This window comes from Simochromis diagramma, unplaced genomic scaffold (genome assembly GCF_900408965.1).
Source record: "Simochromis diagramma unplaced genomic scaffold, fSimDia1.1 OVJJ01000583.1, whole genome shotgun sequence".
Lineage (NCBI taxonomy): Eukaryota > Metazoa > Chordata > Actinopteri > Cichliformes > Cichlidae > Simochromis > Simochromis diagramma.
In genome coordinates this window covers 3,140,867-3,157,146 of record NW_024387285.1, presented here as the reverse complement: position 1 = coordinate 3,157,146, position 16,280 = coordinate 3,140,867, and the positions used below count along the sequence as shown (strand labels likewise).

Sequence of the window (16,280 nt, the reverse complement as noted above, 5' to 3'; positions counted from 1 at the left end):
ACAAAAAAGGAGCTAAAATCATAAAACAAAACTTCTTCTTATCCATAAAACAAAAATACATAAAGACACGCCCCCTTACTTCCAAATTACCTTTATTCCAGCAGTTTCTCCATCATTTCTTTCCCAAACTAACAACAACACAAACGGTCTATTTTTATCCCTGTGCTTCTGCTGTCCAAAAGCTGACTTTGGAGAGAAATTAATTTGACAGACCAGCCGTGGGTCACAGAACTTCTGCTTAGATTTAGGAGATGACCTCAATCTACATTTCCTGTAATCAGATTTTGTTTTTATTAAGTTGGCTTGTTTACAGTGTCAAAGAAGATTCAAAGTGACGGCAGTGACTGTGGATCAGCAAACGATGGAGGATGGAGTTTATTTTCTTTCATGTTTTTTTGAATTATACTTTCTACTAATTTCACTCAAATTTTTTTATTTTTCTATAAAAACTAAAATAAGACCTTGATTTAACCCTCGGATTAGGACATTTCTGCCCATGTGAGAGAGAAAGGTATTAACAGAGCCAAGCTGGCTTGCTCATTTTAGCGTTGCCATTATCAATCACACTCACAGTTTAATTGGGAAAATGAGCCTCTTATGCTGATCCCGTTCAAACAGGGCTGATTTTCATATCCATAAATCATCGTTGATGCAAATTAAATGCTAATTAAATTTGACTGTAAAACTCCTCAAATATCAACACGACTTGGATTCAGTCATTTATGTCACCCTGAGTCAGACAAGCCCGACTCAAAGTCCACTCTGTTGTTGACTCTGGAGCTTTTGCACATATCTATGCAGACGTTTGGTGTCGTGGAAAGTTTAAACACTGACATTTCCATTGAGCAAGCTCGTTCTGCTGATGAGGACTGTCTGATACGTGGGAAGGCTCCAGAACAAGCAACGTTTTATTTTTTAAGACAACCTGCAGTTAGGATTTCTTGCTTTACACTCTGGGAGTCAGAGGACATCTGCGCTAAAATCTAAAATATATTTTGAAGGATATAACAAAAGATTTCAGTAATTTTGCATTCCCAGACTTCAAGTCTGTATCGTGAAGTTCCCTGCTGATGCAAATAGCATTGACTCAAGGTCTGCTCACTAGCTTATGCTGGAGGTTTTCCTGTTACTATCACAGTCACTTTTTTTCTAATGATAATCTTTCAGCACGGCTGAAACCTGTGGAAGAGAAGAAGAAGAAAAAACATCCTCTGTGACTCTTCACAACCTCATAAAAGAGTTACGGTCAGGTAACTAATACCAGCAGCGATCCACCAGAAACATGTGGTTAGGCTACAAAACCAGCGTGACGGAAATCCCAATTAATTCTCAAGTGATAACGAGAACTTTGATCATTTTGTCCCGCAGGAGGTTTAAACGTTACTTCTTACAAGCAAAACCTCTGAGCTGTGTCCACACACAGCGCATTAAAGACCTCCATCCTCCCCCTCTGCTCCCAGTTAATCCCGCCGAATTAAATCAAATCCCTCCAGAACCTTCTCTCCTGCTCTGACCCACTTTGTAACTCGCTCAGAAAAACAAAATAGCTGCTTTAAACGCGACAGGGTTGTATCTGCTTTGTGTCTTAAAATAAACTTCACCTAAATCCAAACATGAACTCACAAGTTTTAAAGCCTACAGGGGGACACCAGCCAGCTGGCTCATTTTTCCCTCTGCATGTTCTAACGCCTACCAAAATAAAGCAACGCAATATTGTTTCCGCGAAGATTATATTGATGTCAAAGTTTTTCTCCAGGTTTAGATAAACATGCTGCAGCAGACAGACAGCAAGTGCAGAATCAGGCAATTTGAGCAAAGTTGGAGAACCGAGTATTTTTCCAGGCGTCTGGCCTTCACATTCCAGTTTCTGTCTGCTGCTGCGATCCAGCCCTCAGCCACTCGACTTTCTCTCTTTAAAATGAACCCAGAAACAAAAGCTCCTCTGTGCCGAGTCGGACGGTCCAGCTCCTGATTCTCACTGCGACACTTAACCAAACTTCCGGCTGTCGGGGCTTATCTTAAATATGAGCACATCATAAATGGCATCCCCGTTACTCAGGCCAGAGAAAGCTGACTGAAGTCACTTTTTCTTCACTGTAAATCCGGGTCATGTGGATATAATTAGACAACGAGACATGCACAGAGGAAACCGTAATCCAGCATTGTGCACTGTCCAGTTTTTGGTTTATTCTGATTGTGTTTGAGATCATTTCTTCCATGTGGGGCTAACCGGTGCTGCGCTGCAGTATCATAACATACATCTGGGAGTGCTCACAAGCAAGGCTGAGTCACTGCTAGCTCCGAGGACAATCAGATGATGACAGAAAGAACGAAGTTCATGGAAAATGTTTCAGCAGCTCGGAGTCTCTCAGTTCGCCGTCACTCTGCGCTTCTAAAACTAAAGACTCCTAAGTACTCCCCGAGGGTAGCTGCCCACTGAGGGGCTAACCTCACTGTCAAGGGCTTTCTGTCTGTTTGCATTCACGCGGTTACGGTGCGGCTGGCATAGCAACAACTACAAACACAACGAGATGGACGACTGGAGGTGTGTGTCTATTAGGGATGGACTGATCTGATATTTGATTGATTATCAGTCCGATCGACACATCGGTTCAGTTCTGTGTTGTTCAGTTTACTGCACCACGTGTCAGCAGCAGCAGCCTTTTTAAATAAAAATAAAACATATTTTCTGTTGCTCCTGTAGGGAAACAATGACAGCGTCGTGCTGAACACTGTCCAAGGTAAATTGCATTGTTTTTCTTCCTTTGAATACCCCCTTAATTAAGCTTGGAATTCCAATTTCCCTGCTTTGTTCTAAAGTTAGGGGATATTTTTGGTTAATAGCTGATGTTTACATTGATTTTTTTTTAAATATGCTGATAGCTGGTGCTGCAATAACATGGAGAACATTCACTAAACACTAAGGGGAATGATCTATGAAAAAGTCCCTGCACTTCCTTCCTTCCTAAACCGAATCAGATCCTTTAAGCACAAAGGTGAACAGAGTCCCTTGAACCAATTGCTCTGGGAGTTGCTTCGCTGCTTCTCTGATGTTCTCTGCAAACTGATTTGTAATTGAATGAGCTGACAGTTCAAAGTGCTCACTGTTTCTCTTGAGACGGGCTCGATAAGCAGCAGTCTCTGTTCAGCAGAGTTTTATGAAAGGTTCACCCCCTGATCCTGCTGCTTTGCTAACGGACTGCATCGTTGGTAATTATGACTATTTTTAGCTTGAATGCACTGTTGTATACCGTTTGGCTTATTGCATCTGTGGCCAAGAGGGCTTCTTGGCTCCTGTGAAAATTAGATTATACAGGGTTGAAAAAGAAAGAAGCAAAAACACGGTTACATAAAGTCAAACAAAGCTGGTAAAGAAAAAGAAGAAACAAAGCACGATGCACAAACAGCCAAAGTACACACTGTTACACAGAGAGACCGCTTAACTCTTAATGCAATACATTTGTACCAATCAAATGGCAAAAAATAACAAGAAACCCTCTGCTAACTGAGGTTAACAAAGACTATCCTCTTCAGCTACACGTGGACGAGTTGTGGTTGTATGCACAGTCACCCCTCAGAGGCCCATTTTGAGCCAGGAAAAAAAAACTCTGCATGAGTGCAACTGTTTTATTATAGGGTAGAAAAAAAGCAATTCCATCAACCTTGCCATATCAGTGGGTCAGTTCCTGCAGAAAGATACAAAATGTTGTAGAAATAGGTCGATAAATGTAACTTGGTCAAGCACATCAGCTTCAACTTCAAATTTAAGCAGGCATGCATCATTTTTATGCCTTTGTTATAACAAATCCGATTTTACAAAGAACCAAAATGCCCATTAATCGCCCAAAACAATCATCCAGCCGTGACACAGCACAGCATCACTTTGTTATTAGCCTCACACTGCAGTAACTTCATCTCGTGGCACACCTCCATTTCAAAGCCACTCGATCCTCTCAGCTATACGATACAGTGCATTGAGGCTGATGTTGCTGGTTACACGGAGTCAGAGGGATCAACAAATAGCTCAATCTGACCGCCGGCAGCACCACATTAGCCCCAGTGACCCCCTCATGCTGCAACACAACCTCAGCATCAAATAACATTCATGTGCAGCAGGAGGGGAATAAAGGCAGCGATTGTGGAGGAAACCCCTCAGCCTCCGCAGGAGGGGGATTAGGTAATTGTGTTAGAGCAGAGGATTAGATTAGAGCAAAGGGACGAAGCAGAACAGGTTAGCAGGGGACGGGAGACCAGCAGGGGCACACTGAGGCAAATGGGGGGGGGTTTAATAATGAACCTCTGATACCAGTCCAGTCTGACCGAAGACACCGGAAAGTAAAAAGAAGAGAACATGTAATCCAGGTACACAGACTGGAATACATGGTCTCCATGGTGACACTGCCATCCAATCCTTGGCTCCGTTTAAGACCAATAAATATGATTACTCATCCTGCCCTCCTTATGTGATCGAATGTTCGAGATGTATGGAGCACAAGGCTGGAAAACGTTTATTTAATCCAGAACAAAGGCAATTTCTATAGATAGCAATGAAACCATATCTATGAGGCTGGGTTTAAAGAAGACAGCGAGGCGGGGGGAACATGACAGTTAGAGATATGAAAACAGTGTAGTGATAGAGAAGCAAAACACACGTGATCTTCACATACAGCAGGGACAATTTCCTGTTATTAACTGCTCTAAATTTGCAGAGCAAAGAAAATATTTGCATACCCATAAACCTCTATTTAATTCACAACAGAACACAGAAAGCATATCATAAATATATCATTTTACACAGCATTAAAACTTTGGCACAATTGGGTTTGTAGTGTGTTCAGTCTTCTAAAGTCAAACATGTTAACATGTTTCAGTTTAGTTTACTAAAGAATAAAATAACCCTCCATGTGTTTGAAGAGTGAAGCATTTAACCTGCATTCTCTCTAATGGCCAGCAGGGGGAGACTTTTCTAGTTGCACTGACTAGTCAGATTCTTTATGAATAAAGACCCCTGCTGCTCACTTGACTTATGACCCTAGCAAACGCTTTCCTGATGAGTTTGTGGTATCAATCGTTAGTTTTACATCTTTTAAAATTGTATAACTTAAACTGCCACACAGACTCAAAAACCATAAAGCATCAATCTCATTAGTTTGTTCCATCTCATCTCAAACCAGCAAGATGGTGACAGCAAAAAAGTTCACTCTGAGGCTTTAAAACCTCATTAACAAAAACATGAATGTGGTCACACATAGCTTCCTGCAGAAGTCCTGCAGAACCACGCTGGCTCAAAGAAACGTGACAGAGACTGAAGTTACAGGAGCACCAGCCAGTGGCGTCCTAACATTGTTGAACTAGCAGGAAACTGCTGTTGTACTTCAATGAAATAAGAATAATTTGTTTAATCAACTAACATCTGTAGTGCCAACTAGTGGCTATGTCCATCTTTCATGTACAGGCTATGATTTGAGCTCTACTAGCATCACAATTCAACTCCACGGGAACACAAACAAGAGTGATTCTTGATTGTCCATCTGAGGTCTAAGTGATCAACCCAACCTCTAAAAACTAGGGCCAGCATAGTGAAGAGTTGGTTTTATTGCTTATGCTGACTTAGACCACAGAGGGTTAACATTAATGTGTTAAATCTACTCTTTAGCCCGCCTAGAAATGTAAATACACACCACACAAACACCTCAGCAGCTGTTACAGGTCTGTTTGTTAGTAATGTGTAGTGAAAACACAATACAAATTAATAAATGATTAATAATGTGAGATGCTGTCATCTTTTAATGGTAGAAATATGCTGTTTTTCTTGTTTTCATTTCAGTAAAAATAACAGCTGCTTAAGATTTAACGGCTCCAGTGATGCAGACATATCAGAGCACAAGTAATAAGTGAATGCAGACAATGACGTCACCACTACAGCGGGGATCCAAAGACCCCAATTTAATCAAGCATCCACTCAATTGAACCTGGACCGATCCACGGAGGCCCAACATGGAACTCAGAGGCTCACGGTTCCCTCGGAGGGTGTTTTGGATGTAAAACACTCTGAAGTCATTCTGCTGCGTGTGTGCTTTTACTTTTAGATTCACTTTGATCGTGACCTGAACATGTAAAAGCATCTGATTCGCTGGCTGCAGCTTCTATATCTGAAAACCCGCTTGTTTCTTCGGCTTTCTATGAAATTACACTAAAGTATTTCTGCTTCAGATTGCTGTGCTGATTGGACAAAAGAAGCCATGTGTAATCTTTATTATGACAACTATTCTAACAACGAAACAATGACTCAAACAGCTGGGGTAATGGGGTAATCTACAGATTAATCTGTAATTACAGTAATCATGGCCACATTTAGAACTGCAGTGGAGCTTCCTAAAAATGATACAACTAACTAAATGGATTTATATCTGTCTGTTAAATTAGATCAGAACCAAAAACAAAATCTTAACTTCGCTCCTTTGTTGGGTGACTTTGTTGACCCATCAATGAGTCATGTTGCTGCAGTAACAGGCCACTACTTCCTGTAACAACCAGTGAAACTGTAAATCACACGATTGATTCAATGTATGCCCGCACATGTGGAAAAACCCCTAGAAGTACAAGCGACCGATGCAGAAAGCATCGTTCTGTAAAAAACAAACAGAACGACCACTCTCAGTATGAAACATGCAGATATTTCATAGCATTTGTGAGGTTTGACTCAGCGACACCTGCACAGGAGGGTTTCAGTATCAAAGAGAATCAGAGGGAGGGAGGGGTGATAACCACAGGGCTGAAAGCTTCAATAACAACATGAAAAAGCAAGTCATCCTGTAACTGTACTCTCCTGCCAAGCAGCACCGCAGCATCATATTAGATTTTCCTGTATTGTTATGTTTGTTATGAGGCTGTATTAACACTGTAAGCTGCAGCCAATCAGCAGCTTTATACTGATAATCCGTTTACAAGGCTTAAAAATACAGGATTAGAGCGTTTATGGCACATTGCATCACCTGGGTGACTCACCAAGTTGAATGTAAGCTTATTTAACGCAAATTTAAACATGTTTTATGGGAATAAAAGTAGATAGAGCTTTGAAATACGTGGAGATACAGGAGAAACATCATAAATCTCCATTTTAACGGTAAGAAAATGTTTCTTTAAGAGCACAAGTGTTGTGTTATTCCTCCAGAAACGCCACCCTGAAGCCTGAAAACCTGTTTGGATCCGCCCGATCACCCTCCTTCATGACAACACAGCAAACCGCATCAGCTAACGGACCTCTCCTTGCCTCCTCACCCTCCTCCTCACCTCCACCAGCGGCAGGTCAGGGTCCAGGTGGGTGAAGCTGTGCAGGACCACCGGGCTGCGGTCTTCGACCACCTCTAGCCTCACGCCGTCCCAAATGTTCCGCACCCTCCACGAAGAGTCAAACATCTCGAGCAGCTGGCCCGGCTTGACGCTACGCGCCTCGGCTTGCATCCCCGGGAAATAGACCATGGATGCCCGCAGAGTTCAGTCACACCCCCGCGCTGACATTTCTAATGTTTTTTAGGAGTCCCACAGACACACACTGCCGCCTGAGACTAACACTTCTGTGTGATCATCGCCTCTCTCAGTACAGTTTATCACGGCCCTGACTCACACCGGGGCTTTTCTAAACCCCGCCCCCACCAACCGGTGCCTTCAGGGCTGTCGGATGAACCAAACGCACAGGATGGCTTTAGCGAAAATTACGTTACAAGTTTTGTCTTGTATTTAATCCCACGCATTATACTTTTTAAAAAAAAAAAAAAAAGTTAAAACTTTAATTACATTAACGTGAATACAACTTTGCAAAATTTCTGTTAAACATCTAACATGTACTTTTCATGGAAAAGGAACAAACTACTTCTTTTCATTTAGTTATTTTTTATTTACATAGATGTAATGAAATGCTATTAACCATACTTTAATGTTTATAACGGTCGTCACCATATCAGACTTTTACTTTGTGCTAAAACAAAACAAAAACAAACTAACACTCTACGGTTATTGTTGTTATTTTTTAATCCAATTATAATAGTTTTTCTTTTTCTTTTTTCCAGTTAGTTTACAAAGTGAGTTTGGTCATTTGAGGTAATTTTTTCATTGTTGGAAATTTTTTTTTTTTACTTAAATATTTATTAGTTTCAGCCCTAGCTTTAGTTTGTGATTTTTTGTTGTGTTTTTATTTTTCTTAAATATTATAATCTGGAGATTCTCTATCAGGGACAAAATTAGAATGAGTATTACAATAGAAACACAGTTTGTTACGCCAGTGTACTCACAGATGTGCAGACAGCCTATTATCTCAATAAGCACATTCCCCAAAGCCTCATCACTCAGATTAACAGACTAGAAGTAATGCTATTTAATCTGCATTGTAATTTTATTGTGATTAGTTTTCTAAGGTCACAAAATAATTTCATTTACTTACAAAAGTTTATATTTGCTTTTAACTTTAATTTCAAGTTTCCCACATTTTATTTTATCACACCTAAATTAAGGTAACTATAGTAACCTGGGCGACACAAGCACACTATAAAGTTGTTATGTATGAAACGGGAGTCTGCGAGACGTCCCTGAAGGCAGCACTTACTCCCCCGCTCTTACTCATGTCTCTGGGAAATGATGGCGCTGTTTGTGCCTTCACTGTGGCAGGAGGACTGTGTGGGAAAAGAAAACAGTGGAGTCTGCTGGAGTTACACTTTTACCGTGAGCCCAGAGCAGCTCAGCAAACACGCGTCCCCCACCTGATCCTCCACTTTTACACCGAAGCACAGCTTAAAGGTGGCGTAGAGTTTAAACCAGTACATGCTCCTCTAACGCCTTTCAAAAGGGCAACTTTCTGCTTTTCACTTAGTTTTCCAAAGATTGATTATGCATTAATATAAAAAACAAATTACCTGTGAGTGTGTTAACTCGTTATAAAAGTCTAAGTCACACTTCAGCAGTTTTACTGAGATTATAGCTCTATAAAGACATCATTTAAATATAATTATTTAGGGTTTTGGGGTTTTTTTTGGTCTTTTTTAGGTGACTGGCTTGAGTTTTAAACATATTTGTGGAAAGATGATAAATAAGTATGTATTTAAATGGGAAAAAGTCTAATTTTGTGTATCTAAAATCTACATTTTGCAACTTACATTTTAGCATTTAAGACATTTTTATTCCATTTTATTTTGATTAATCAAATGTATTGAGCTTTTACTTTACACAAGTACTATATTATATTATTTTTTTATTTAGATCTTCACTTACTGTGCTTTTTAAATTTTACTTATTAGATTTTTTCCATTTTTAATTTACCCAACTGATCTATTTAGCTTTGTCACTGTACTTTTTCTAGTCTGTTTAAGCTGTTTTGTCATAAGCTGCTGTAACTCTTTGCCAACTTTTAGAATAAACACATCCTGTCTGATCTTACTATACTTAGAAAATACAACAGGGAAAATCAGCAGGTCCTCAGCTGAAAAGATAGAAAAGAATAATTTTTCCAAAATAAATGAGCTAAATCACAGATTAATATCGAAATAGCTCACTGACCAAACTTTTCAGCTGCAAACAATTAGGAGCAAATGAAACAAAATCCTCAATGAAACCACCTCAACACAAAGATCTCAATGTTATACAATGTTATCCTGCACACACCTTGTCAAAGCACTGCTGCTCACCATAAAAACAAACAACCTGACTTTAACAGTCAGAAAGCACCTGAAAGCACCATCAGGAAGTCCCTGTTAGTAAACTGAATTAGTTTGTGTTGTGGTTCAACAAATGCATCTTGGGGGAATTTTAGGCTAAGACTTCAGAGAAAGAACCTGAAGACGTCTAACACCGCCTCCTACTGGTCAGTGTCAGGAACAAACGTCTCCAATCACACTGAGAACAAATCTTTTAAATTCACCGCAGCCTGCTTTAAACAGCAGAACAAAACCATTACCTAACTGTTACATTATTAAACCTTAATTTTCATTCACATGTTTTTCTTTTTGGATTTTTTTGAAACAACCCACTGCTTTTCCTCGCCAAGGCTCTGACAGGTGTGAAAGCATTTTAGAACGTTTAAGGAAAACATCTGCCGCACCAGCTGAAGCTGAATGCAACCACAAGCACGTCCGACCTCGCCGACCTTTCCTCGCCAAGCGGCTGCGCATCATAACTCAGAAATCTGCAGCTGCCCGACATGAAGAAGACGAGTGAGGGAGCAACACGGCTTTCTAAAGGTTTATACAGGATTTAAGTTTCCAATAAATCAAGACAGCCATGGTTCACTGTGGAAGATTACAGTCTAGTGATTAGAAGTGGGAAAGGAGATATTTCCAGACAAATTTCCATTATTGTCACCATACCAATGAGCCAGGTCCTGTAAAAGCAGGTTTCCTGATATAACATGTTTTAAGTGTTTGAAGAAAGGTTTTGGTTTCATTTCACTTCATTTCTTGCACCTCTTGGGCAAAACAGTGGTTAACTTTGTCCCCTCACAGCATGCAAGTCCTGGGTTTGAATCCTCGGGACAGCTGGGGGCTTTCTGTGTGGAGTTCTGCAGGTTTTCTCTCTGCTTCCCCTCACAGTCTGAAGACATGCATTGGGGTTATGATTACTGGTGATTCGAAATGGCTGTGTGTTTCTGTGTGTTAGTCCTTCGACAGACTGGAAGAAAGAGGATGCATGGATGGACTTCATTCCTTTATAATTGGACAAATCACTTACAAGTATCCTTGATTGCAAATAATAATCAATAATCAAACCATATGAGTCCATATGAGGCTCTGTGACCTCATAAGAAGCTCTGCATGCTGCATCTGATCGTGCAGGTTATATGATAAAATGTGGCTGTTGCTGTTTCTCTTATCACAAATCTCCAGGATGTTTATTTGAAAGCTTTTTATTAAAGTTTTTGTCTAAAAAAGAAAGAAATTTCCAATTATTTAAATGTTTAAATATCCACACTTTCCATATTGTTTTAAAGATTTTAGTACCAATTTATTCCCAGACCCTCGGTGGCCTGTCCAGTGCTTTTCTGCCAGGCTGCAACAGAAACACGAGGCTTTATTTATTATCATTAATCAGAATCAGAGAGACTTTATTTATCCCCAAGGGGCAATTAAGATACAACAGAGCAGCAAAAACTATACTGCAAACACAGCCTGAAAAACATCCTAAAGTCTGTTGAACACAAAGCCTGACCCGGGTGGTAGATCGGTTTGAAAGATAGCGTCGAGCAAGACGTGACTATTCCCCGTTTCATCTGCACAGAGCACAGAGCAGCAGAAAGACTGAAAGTCACAGAATAACAAGCACTGGTACTAATATCTGCCCTACAAAATAACCCACATGGGCTGAATCCCAGAAATCTGACAGAGCCTGGAGGGCCGGCCAACTCTGAGTCTGCTGCGATTTAACTGAAGCTCTTTTTCCATCTGCTGGAAATCAACACCAGAGGATGTTGTTGTGCTGCTGCTGCGGGCCTGGCTGATGTTTTACGGCTCCCCGAGGACGGTGACGCTAACAGCCTGCATTACGTTCTTATTTTCTCACACAGAAACACTCGTGCTTTTACTGAGAGACTGCACCCCCTGACCTACAGAAGAAGTTTCACAGAAGTATGTGAGGAGGGCAGATCCAAACGTCACTAACCAAAGACAGATTCCCATCACGACGAGGGTAAAATTAAAATTAGGGCAGTGACATCAGCGGCTTATTTTAGTCCTGCTGACACTGAGCAGTGCAGAAAGTTCTTTATTCCTCCTGTCAGGAGGCCATTTAGCAAGGCATTAAAGCTGGGTGGTTATCCTGGGTTGCTGCCAGGCTCTCAATGTTTCCTGCTGTGCTTCACGAACAATAAACCTGAAACAAATAAAAGCCAAAGGGAGAGCCAGACATAGACTGGATATCGAGTTATGCAACAAGAGGAAAATAACAAGCCAATAAATCACGATAAACTGATTAATACAAGAAAAAAAAATAAAGATTCATGTTCAAAACCCTCCTCCTAATGAAATCAGCTAAATCTGTAAAATTCAACTTCAGTGACACAAACACCAGCGTTCACAGCTGTTGATTCATGGTCTGCAGAACTGCACAGAGAACAGGTTTTCTTCTACCTCAGATAAAGGCTCAGAGCTGAGGACAGACAGAAGCCTAAAGAACACATTCAACCAATCTTGGCACAGTTTAATCGCACCTGTGAGCTGCCTTCTATTATAAATAACAATAAAACCAGTAAAATCTTTTCTTATTTCTGTAATCTGAAGGCCTGAGTGAGCGTGAGTCATACAGAGAAAAGGTCTGGCTTCCTGTACTTCCTGTCGTCTGAGGTTGACAGCTTCTAAGCAGCACAGACAGCTGAGGTCAGGCGTCTGTGCTGCTTCATGTCTCTGTGAAGCCAGCACACTGTAATGACAGCTAATGGGAGCAGATTATAGAAAGCGAGGCCTTTATTCTTTCATTTCACATGTAGCGATTGGTTCTTGGTGCAGACATGTCGTGCTGTGAAGTCAGATTAACTCAAGAGCCGACCTGAGCGCTCCCACTGTTGCAGCAATATTACGTGGCTGTTGGACATATTTCATTTTAAACATGCAGGATGCGTATCTGTACCACATCTTTAAGACATTTGGAGCATATTTTAAGTAAGACCTTTTTAAAATCACTCACAGGCTTAAACGATTGATATTAATCTTGGTCAGTGTGCTAGTGATCCTTGTGAGTCCAAAGCTTGAAGCCTAAACACTCTGTTTCAAACAGTTTTTTCTACTCTTGACTCTGTGTGATGTCACTAAGAGTCAAAGATCCCCTAATATGGTTATCTCAGGCACAGAAGCCCCACCCAGCCAATCAGAAGACAGGAACCTTAAAAGAGACAGGAGATTGCCTGTACAAAGGCCGAGTATAAGATAAACAGGGATTATTTTAAACTGCGAATCATGCAAAGCTCATGTGGAAAGGTCAGAGCAAAAACATGGGAGTTGTAAAGAACCATAACAGGTCCCTTTAACAACAGCATCACAAACTACACTTAAAAACTTAAACGTAAGACTCCAAATCCTTCACAGGGCCAGCAGAGGAGTGCAGCCCACACTTGGGAAAACTTAATTTAAACAAGAGCAGAATTACAGATAGAAAATTATTAAAAATGGAAAGAGCATCTGACAGCTAAAAAGCAAAACAAATAAACAAACAAAAAGCTCTCACACTTTAAAATCTCTCCACTCCAGGTCATATCTGTTAATCAGAAGAATGTCAAGCGTGCCACTGTGATGTGTCACATGCATCACTTCAAAACAACTCAAGTTTCTACTGAATTATTTGCATAGTTTAAACAGCCGAACAGTGAGCTGTTTGGCTGTTTTTTACTCTCTACTTCCAAGTGAGCAGATATCAATCCTGCTTGTTTTTACATTCACCAACAGAGTTTAAAGAAATTGCAGCGAGCACACCCAGATCATTGGCACAGATCATTAATTCAGGTTTATGACTCATAAATATGACTATCACTCATAATGCATCACTAATATAAAAAGGGTGTTCAAAACAAGTCGTGGTATTAAACTGCATTAGCATTAACGGCAAAGTGTAGCAAAGGTCAAACAGTAAAATAAACACTGGTAACTAATGCTGAGTCAGTGCTATTAACACCGGGGGGCTAAACTGGGGAGCATTCAACCAGAGTTTAATTTATACTGGGACTTATTTTGAAAAAAAAAAAAAAAATTCCAGTGCTTTCCCTGGAACTATAAACCAGTATCCGTCTAAACGTGTCTTCCGCTTCACTACAACTTCCTTCGCTGTTAGAGGGTGGCATTATTTTACCTGCAAGGAGCCAAACTCTAAATGTGGCCAGTCCTTCAGTTCAAGCCCAACACTGAACTACAAACTCAGCCTCTTTACACTTAAGAGTGAAGGCAAACATTAAGAGCTCCAACCTGTCTTTCTTTTCCTCCGACTGTCCTGTAATAATCCTCGCCATCCCAGGTCCCGGCCAGCAGTCCACAGATCCACCGGCTCCAGCACCACATCACGGCTTTGCTGACAACCAGTCCCAAAAAACATGAGGATCCTGGAGGAGCAGAACCTCAGTGAAGGAGACTCCAGGGCTCCCACTCCCCTCTTCACAGATTGGCCGAACCCCAACCGCCAACGCTCAGCTCATGCATGTTTACTTTAACAGCTGTGTCAACAACACGAGGAACAACACTAGAAAAAAATTAACCTATGCCGGGAAAAAAGGAAAAGGCTTTCCAGAAGAGGCTCACATCTGTCCGTGTATGTCAAAGGTGGAGAGAAACCGCTTGGTAATGACCTCCACAACAACAACAACACCGTGAGGCTACGACGCTCAAATGTCCTGCTGTTACCGCTCTCAAGAGAAAATGAAACCTCAACATGATGCAATAAAATTCAAAGAAATTTCCTGCTTAACTGAAGGAGGGGATTATCTCCAGGTAGTTTACGTGTTTAACAACGTCATCTGAAGCTATGTGAGTGTTAGGCAACCTGTAGGGACGAATGAAAACAGACTTACAGGAACCGTCTTAAGAAATTCAAACACCTCTAACTGAAAACAACTTACTGAACCTGTTCCTCTGACACCTCAGGGCACTTGTTGTCATCACCTTGATCCAGAGGAAGAGGTGTTTGTTTTTTTAATTAGTGTTGTTTGACTCAGTTTGCAGATACACATATTTAATGCTGCAAAAAAATATAGAAGGCCTGCACTTTTTTTTTTTCTCAGAGGCGAGTCCAAAAAGTAAAGAAACAAAAATCCAAATAAAGCACAAGAACTCAGGGAACAAATAAAAAAGTCTGATTTCTGGACTACCTTCCTGGTTAAATCAAGATAACAAACGATAAATTAATAAATGGGAGACAAGCATTTACTGGTCAATAAGTGAAGGGAACACTCAGCCATTACAGTAAAAAACAAAGCTAAACTTCAGTGCTATCAATCTCTCCAGTTGGTAAGCAGAACCCACTGTGAGTCCATTTCAGCTGCTTTGGTGCAGATGGTCATGACAACAGGTCCTCTGGACAGGCAACAACATGACAAACCCCACAAAGGGAATGTTTTAGCAGCTGGTGGCTACAGCCCATTCCTCTCCTTATCCCTCCTGACTGTTTTTCATCTAAATGTCCCTATCACTGCAGTTATCATGCGATAGTATCTGCAGATAATTCAGGTTGCACAGGTTACTACTTCAAGATGGAGATGTGAGGAGAGCTGGACAGGCTCGCTGGTTCATGTTTCTGACCAAAATGTCAGATTCAGACTCCACGAAGGGGAACACGGGTCCCGGCGTCCTTTAGCAGGACCTGTGCTCGCAGCTCAGCCCCACGCAGCTTGATCGGCATTCGGCAGACAACACCACAACTGGCAGCTTTGCTTCTGGTACCCTGATGTCTGATAACATTCACCAGAGCGCCTCCAGACTCTTTCACACCTGTCACGTGTGCTCAGTGTGAACCTGCTCTCTGAAACTGAATATTTTTAAAGTAAAAAAAAGAAAAAAAGCATTTAACTTACAGCACTAAATAAAGAGAAGATTACATTTTTTTCTTATGAAATAAACAATAATTTGTTAAAGAATGTCTCTGGAGCTGATTTAATGATCCATTAACAAACAAGAACAGATAAACTAGTAACTGTAACAGCAGATTATTTATTATTTTGTTGGGTGATTATTTTATATTGTGTGTCCTGTGCACACAAAAATACATTTTTTGGCAACATATATTGTTTTTTAATGAAACCCTGCCTGGATATGTGCTCTTTATTCTACGCATTTTTTATGACTAACCGGTAAAGACATCTTACAGTGCAGCATTACAGGGTTTTATGGGATCGTAGTCACACAGTTTTCATGGACTTGGAACTGTCAAAGTGCACAGAGCTGGTTGAAAGAACTACAGAGCACATTTGCCGCATGGCTGATTAAACAAACATAAACAGTGTGTTCTCTGTACAGATGATGAAAGCTTGTTTAACTGCTTGAGCAACACAAGTAATTTTGGTATATCTAATCTTGTAGTTCAAAACAGAAAAGAAAAACAAGAAAATAACTTATAAATCACAGATTAATTAGACCTAATTTCTCAAGAATTCAATAATAGGTTTTGTTTGTCCCTCTGGAGCCTCTTCTCTTTTTACTGCAGCAAGAATAAAAAACAAACAAACACAGGAGAGTTTCCCAGTAACAGACACATACAAGAAGAAGCTTCTGAGAGCTTGCCAGATTGCGCTGCCTCTAACAGCCTTTAGATGTATCCCCTGCTAT

The 16,280-nt window shown here is 40.7% G+C and overlaps 1 protein-coding gene and 1 long non-coding RNA gene across 8 annotated transcripts in view; both read right to left on the bottom strand.

The window, feature by feature from the left end:
- The window catches only part of LOC120716181 (ral guanine nucleotide dissociation stimulator-like), a 56,409-nt gene that overhangs the window by 20,023 nt on the left and 20,106 nt on the right, over positions 1-16,280 (bottom strand). For 2 of the 7 annotated variants that reach the window (XM_040003610.1, XM_040003612.1), the window contains exon 1: positions 7,294-7,935. The exons of 3 other annotated variants lie outside the window; for them this stretch is intronic. In XM_040003610.1, coding sequence (XP_039859544.1) covers positions 7,294-7,482 — 189 coding nt within the window. In that variant the 5' untranslated portion in view covers positions 7,483-7,935. Of the gene's footprint in view, positions 1-7,293; positions 7,936-13,931; positions 15,564-16,280 lie in introns of those variants that run through there. 2 more of the 7 variants (XM_040003614.1, XM_040003611.1) reach the window with 2 other exon arrangements.
- Positions 399-7,287, bottom strand: LOC120716184. Its single transcript, XR_005691835.1, has 2 exons — positions 5,552-7,287; positions 399-5,518 (listed from the first exon to the last, which is right to left on the bottom strand). It is a non-coding gene; the product is annotated as an uncharacterized LOC120716184 (long non-coding RNA).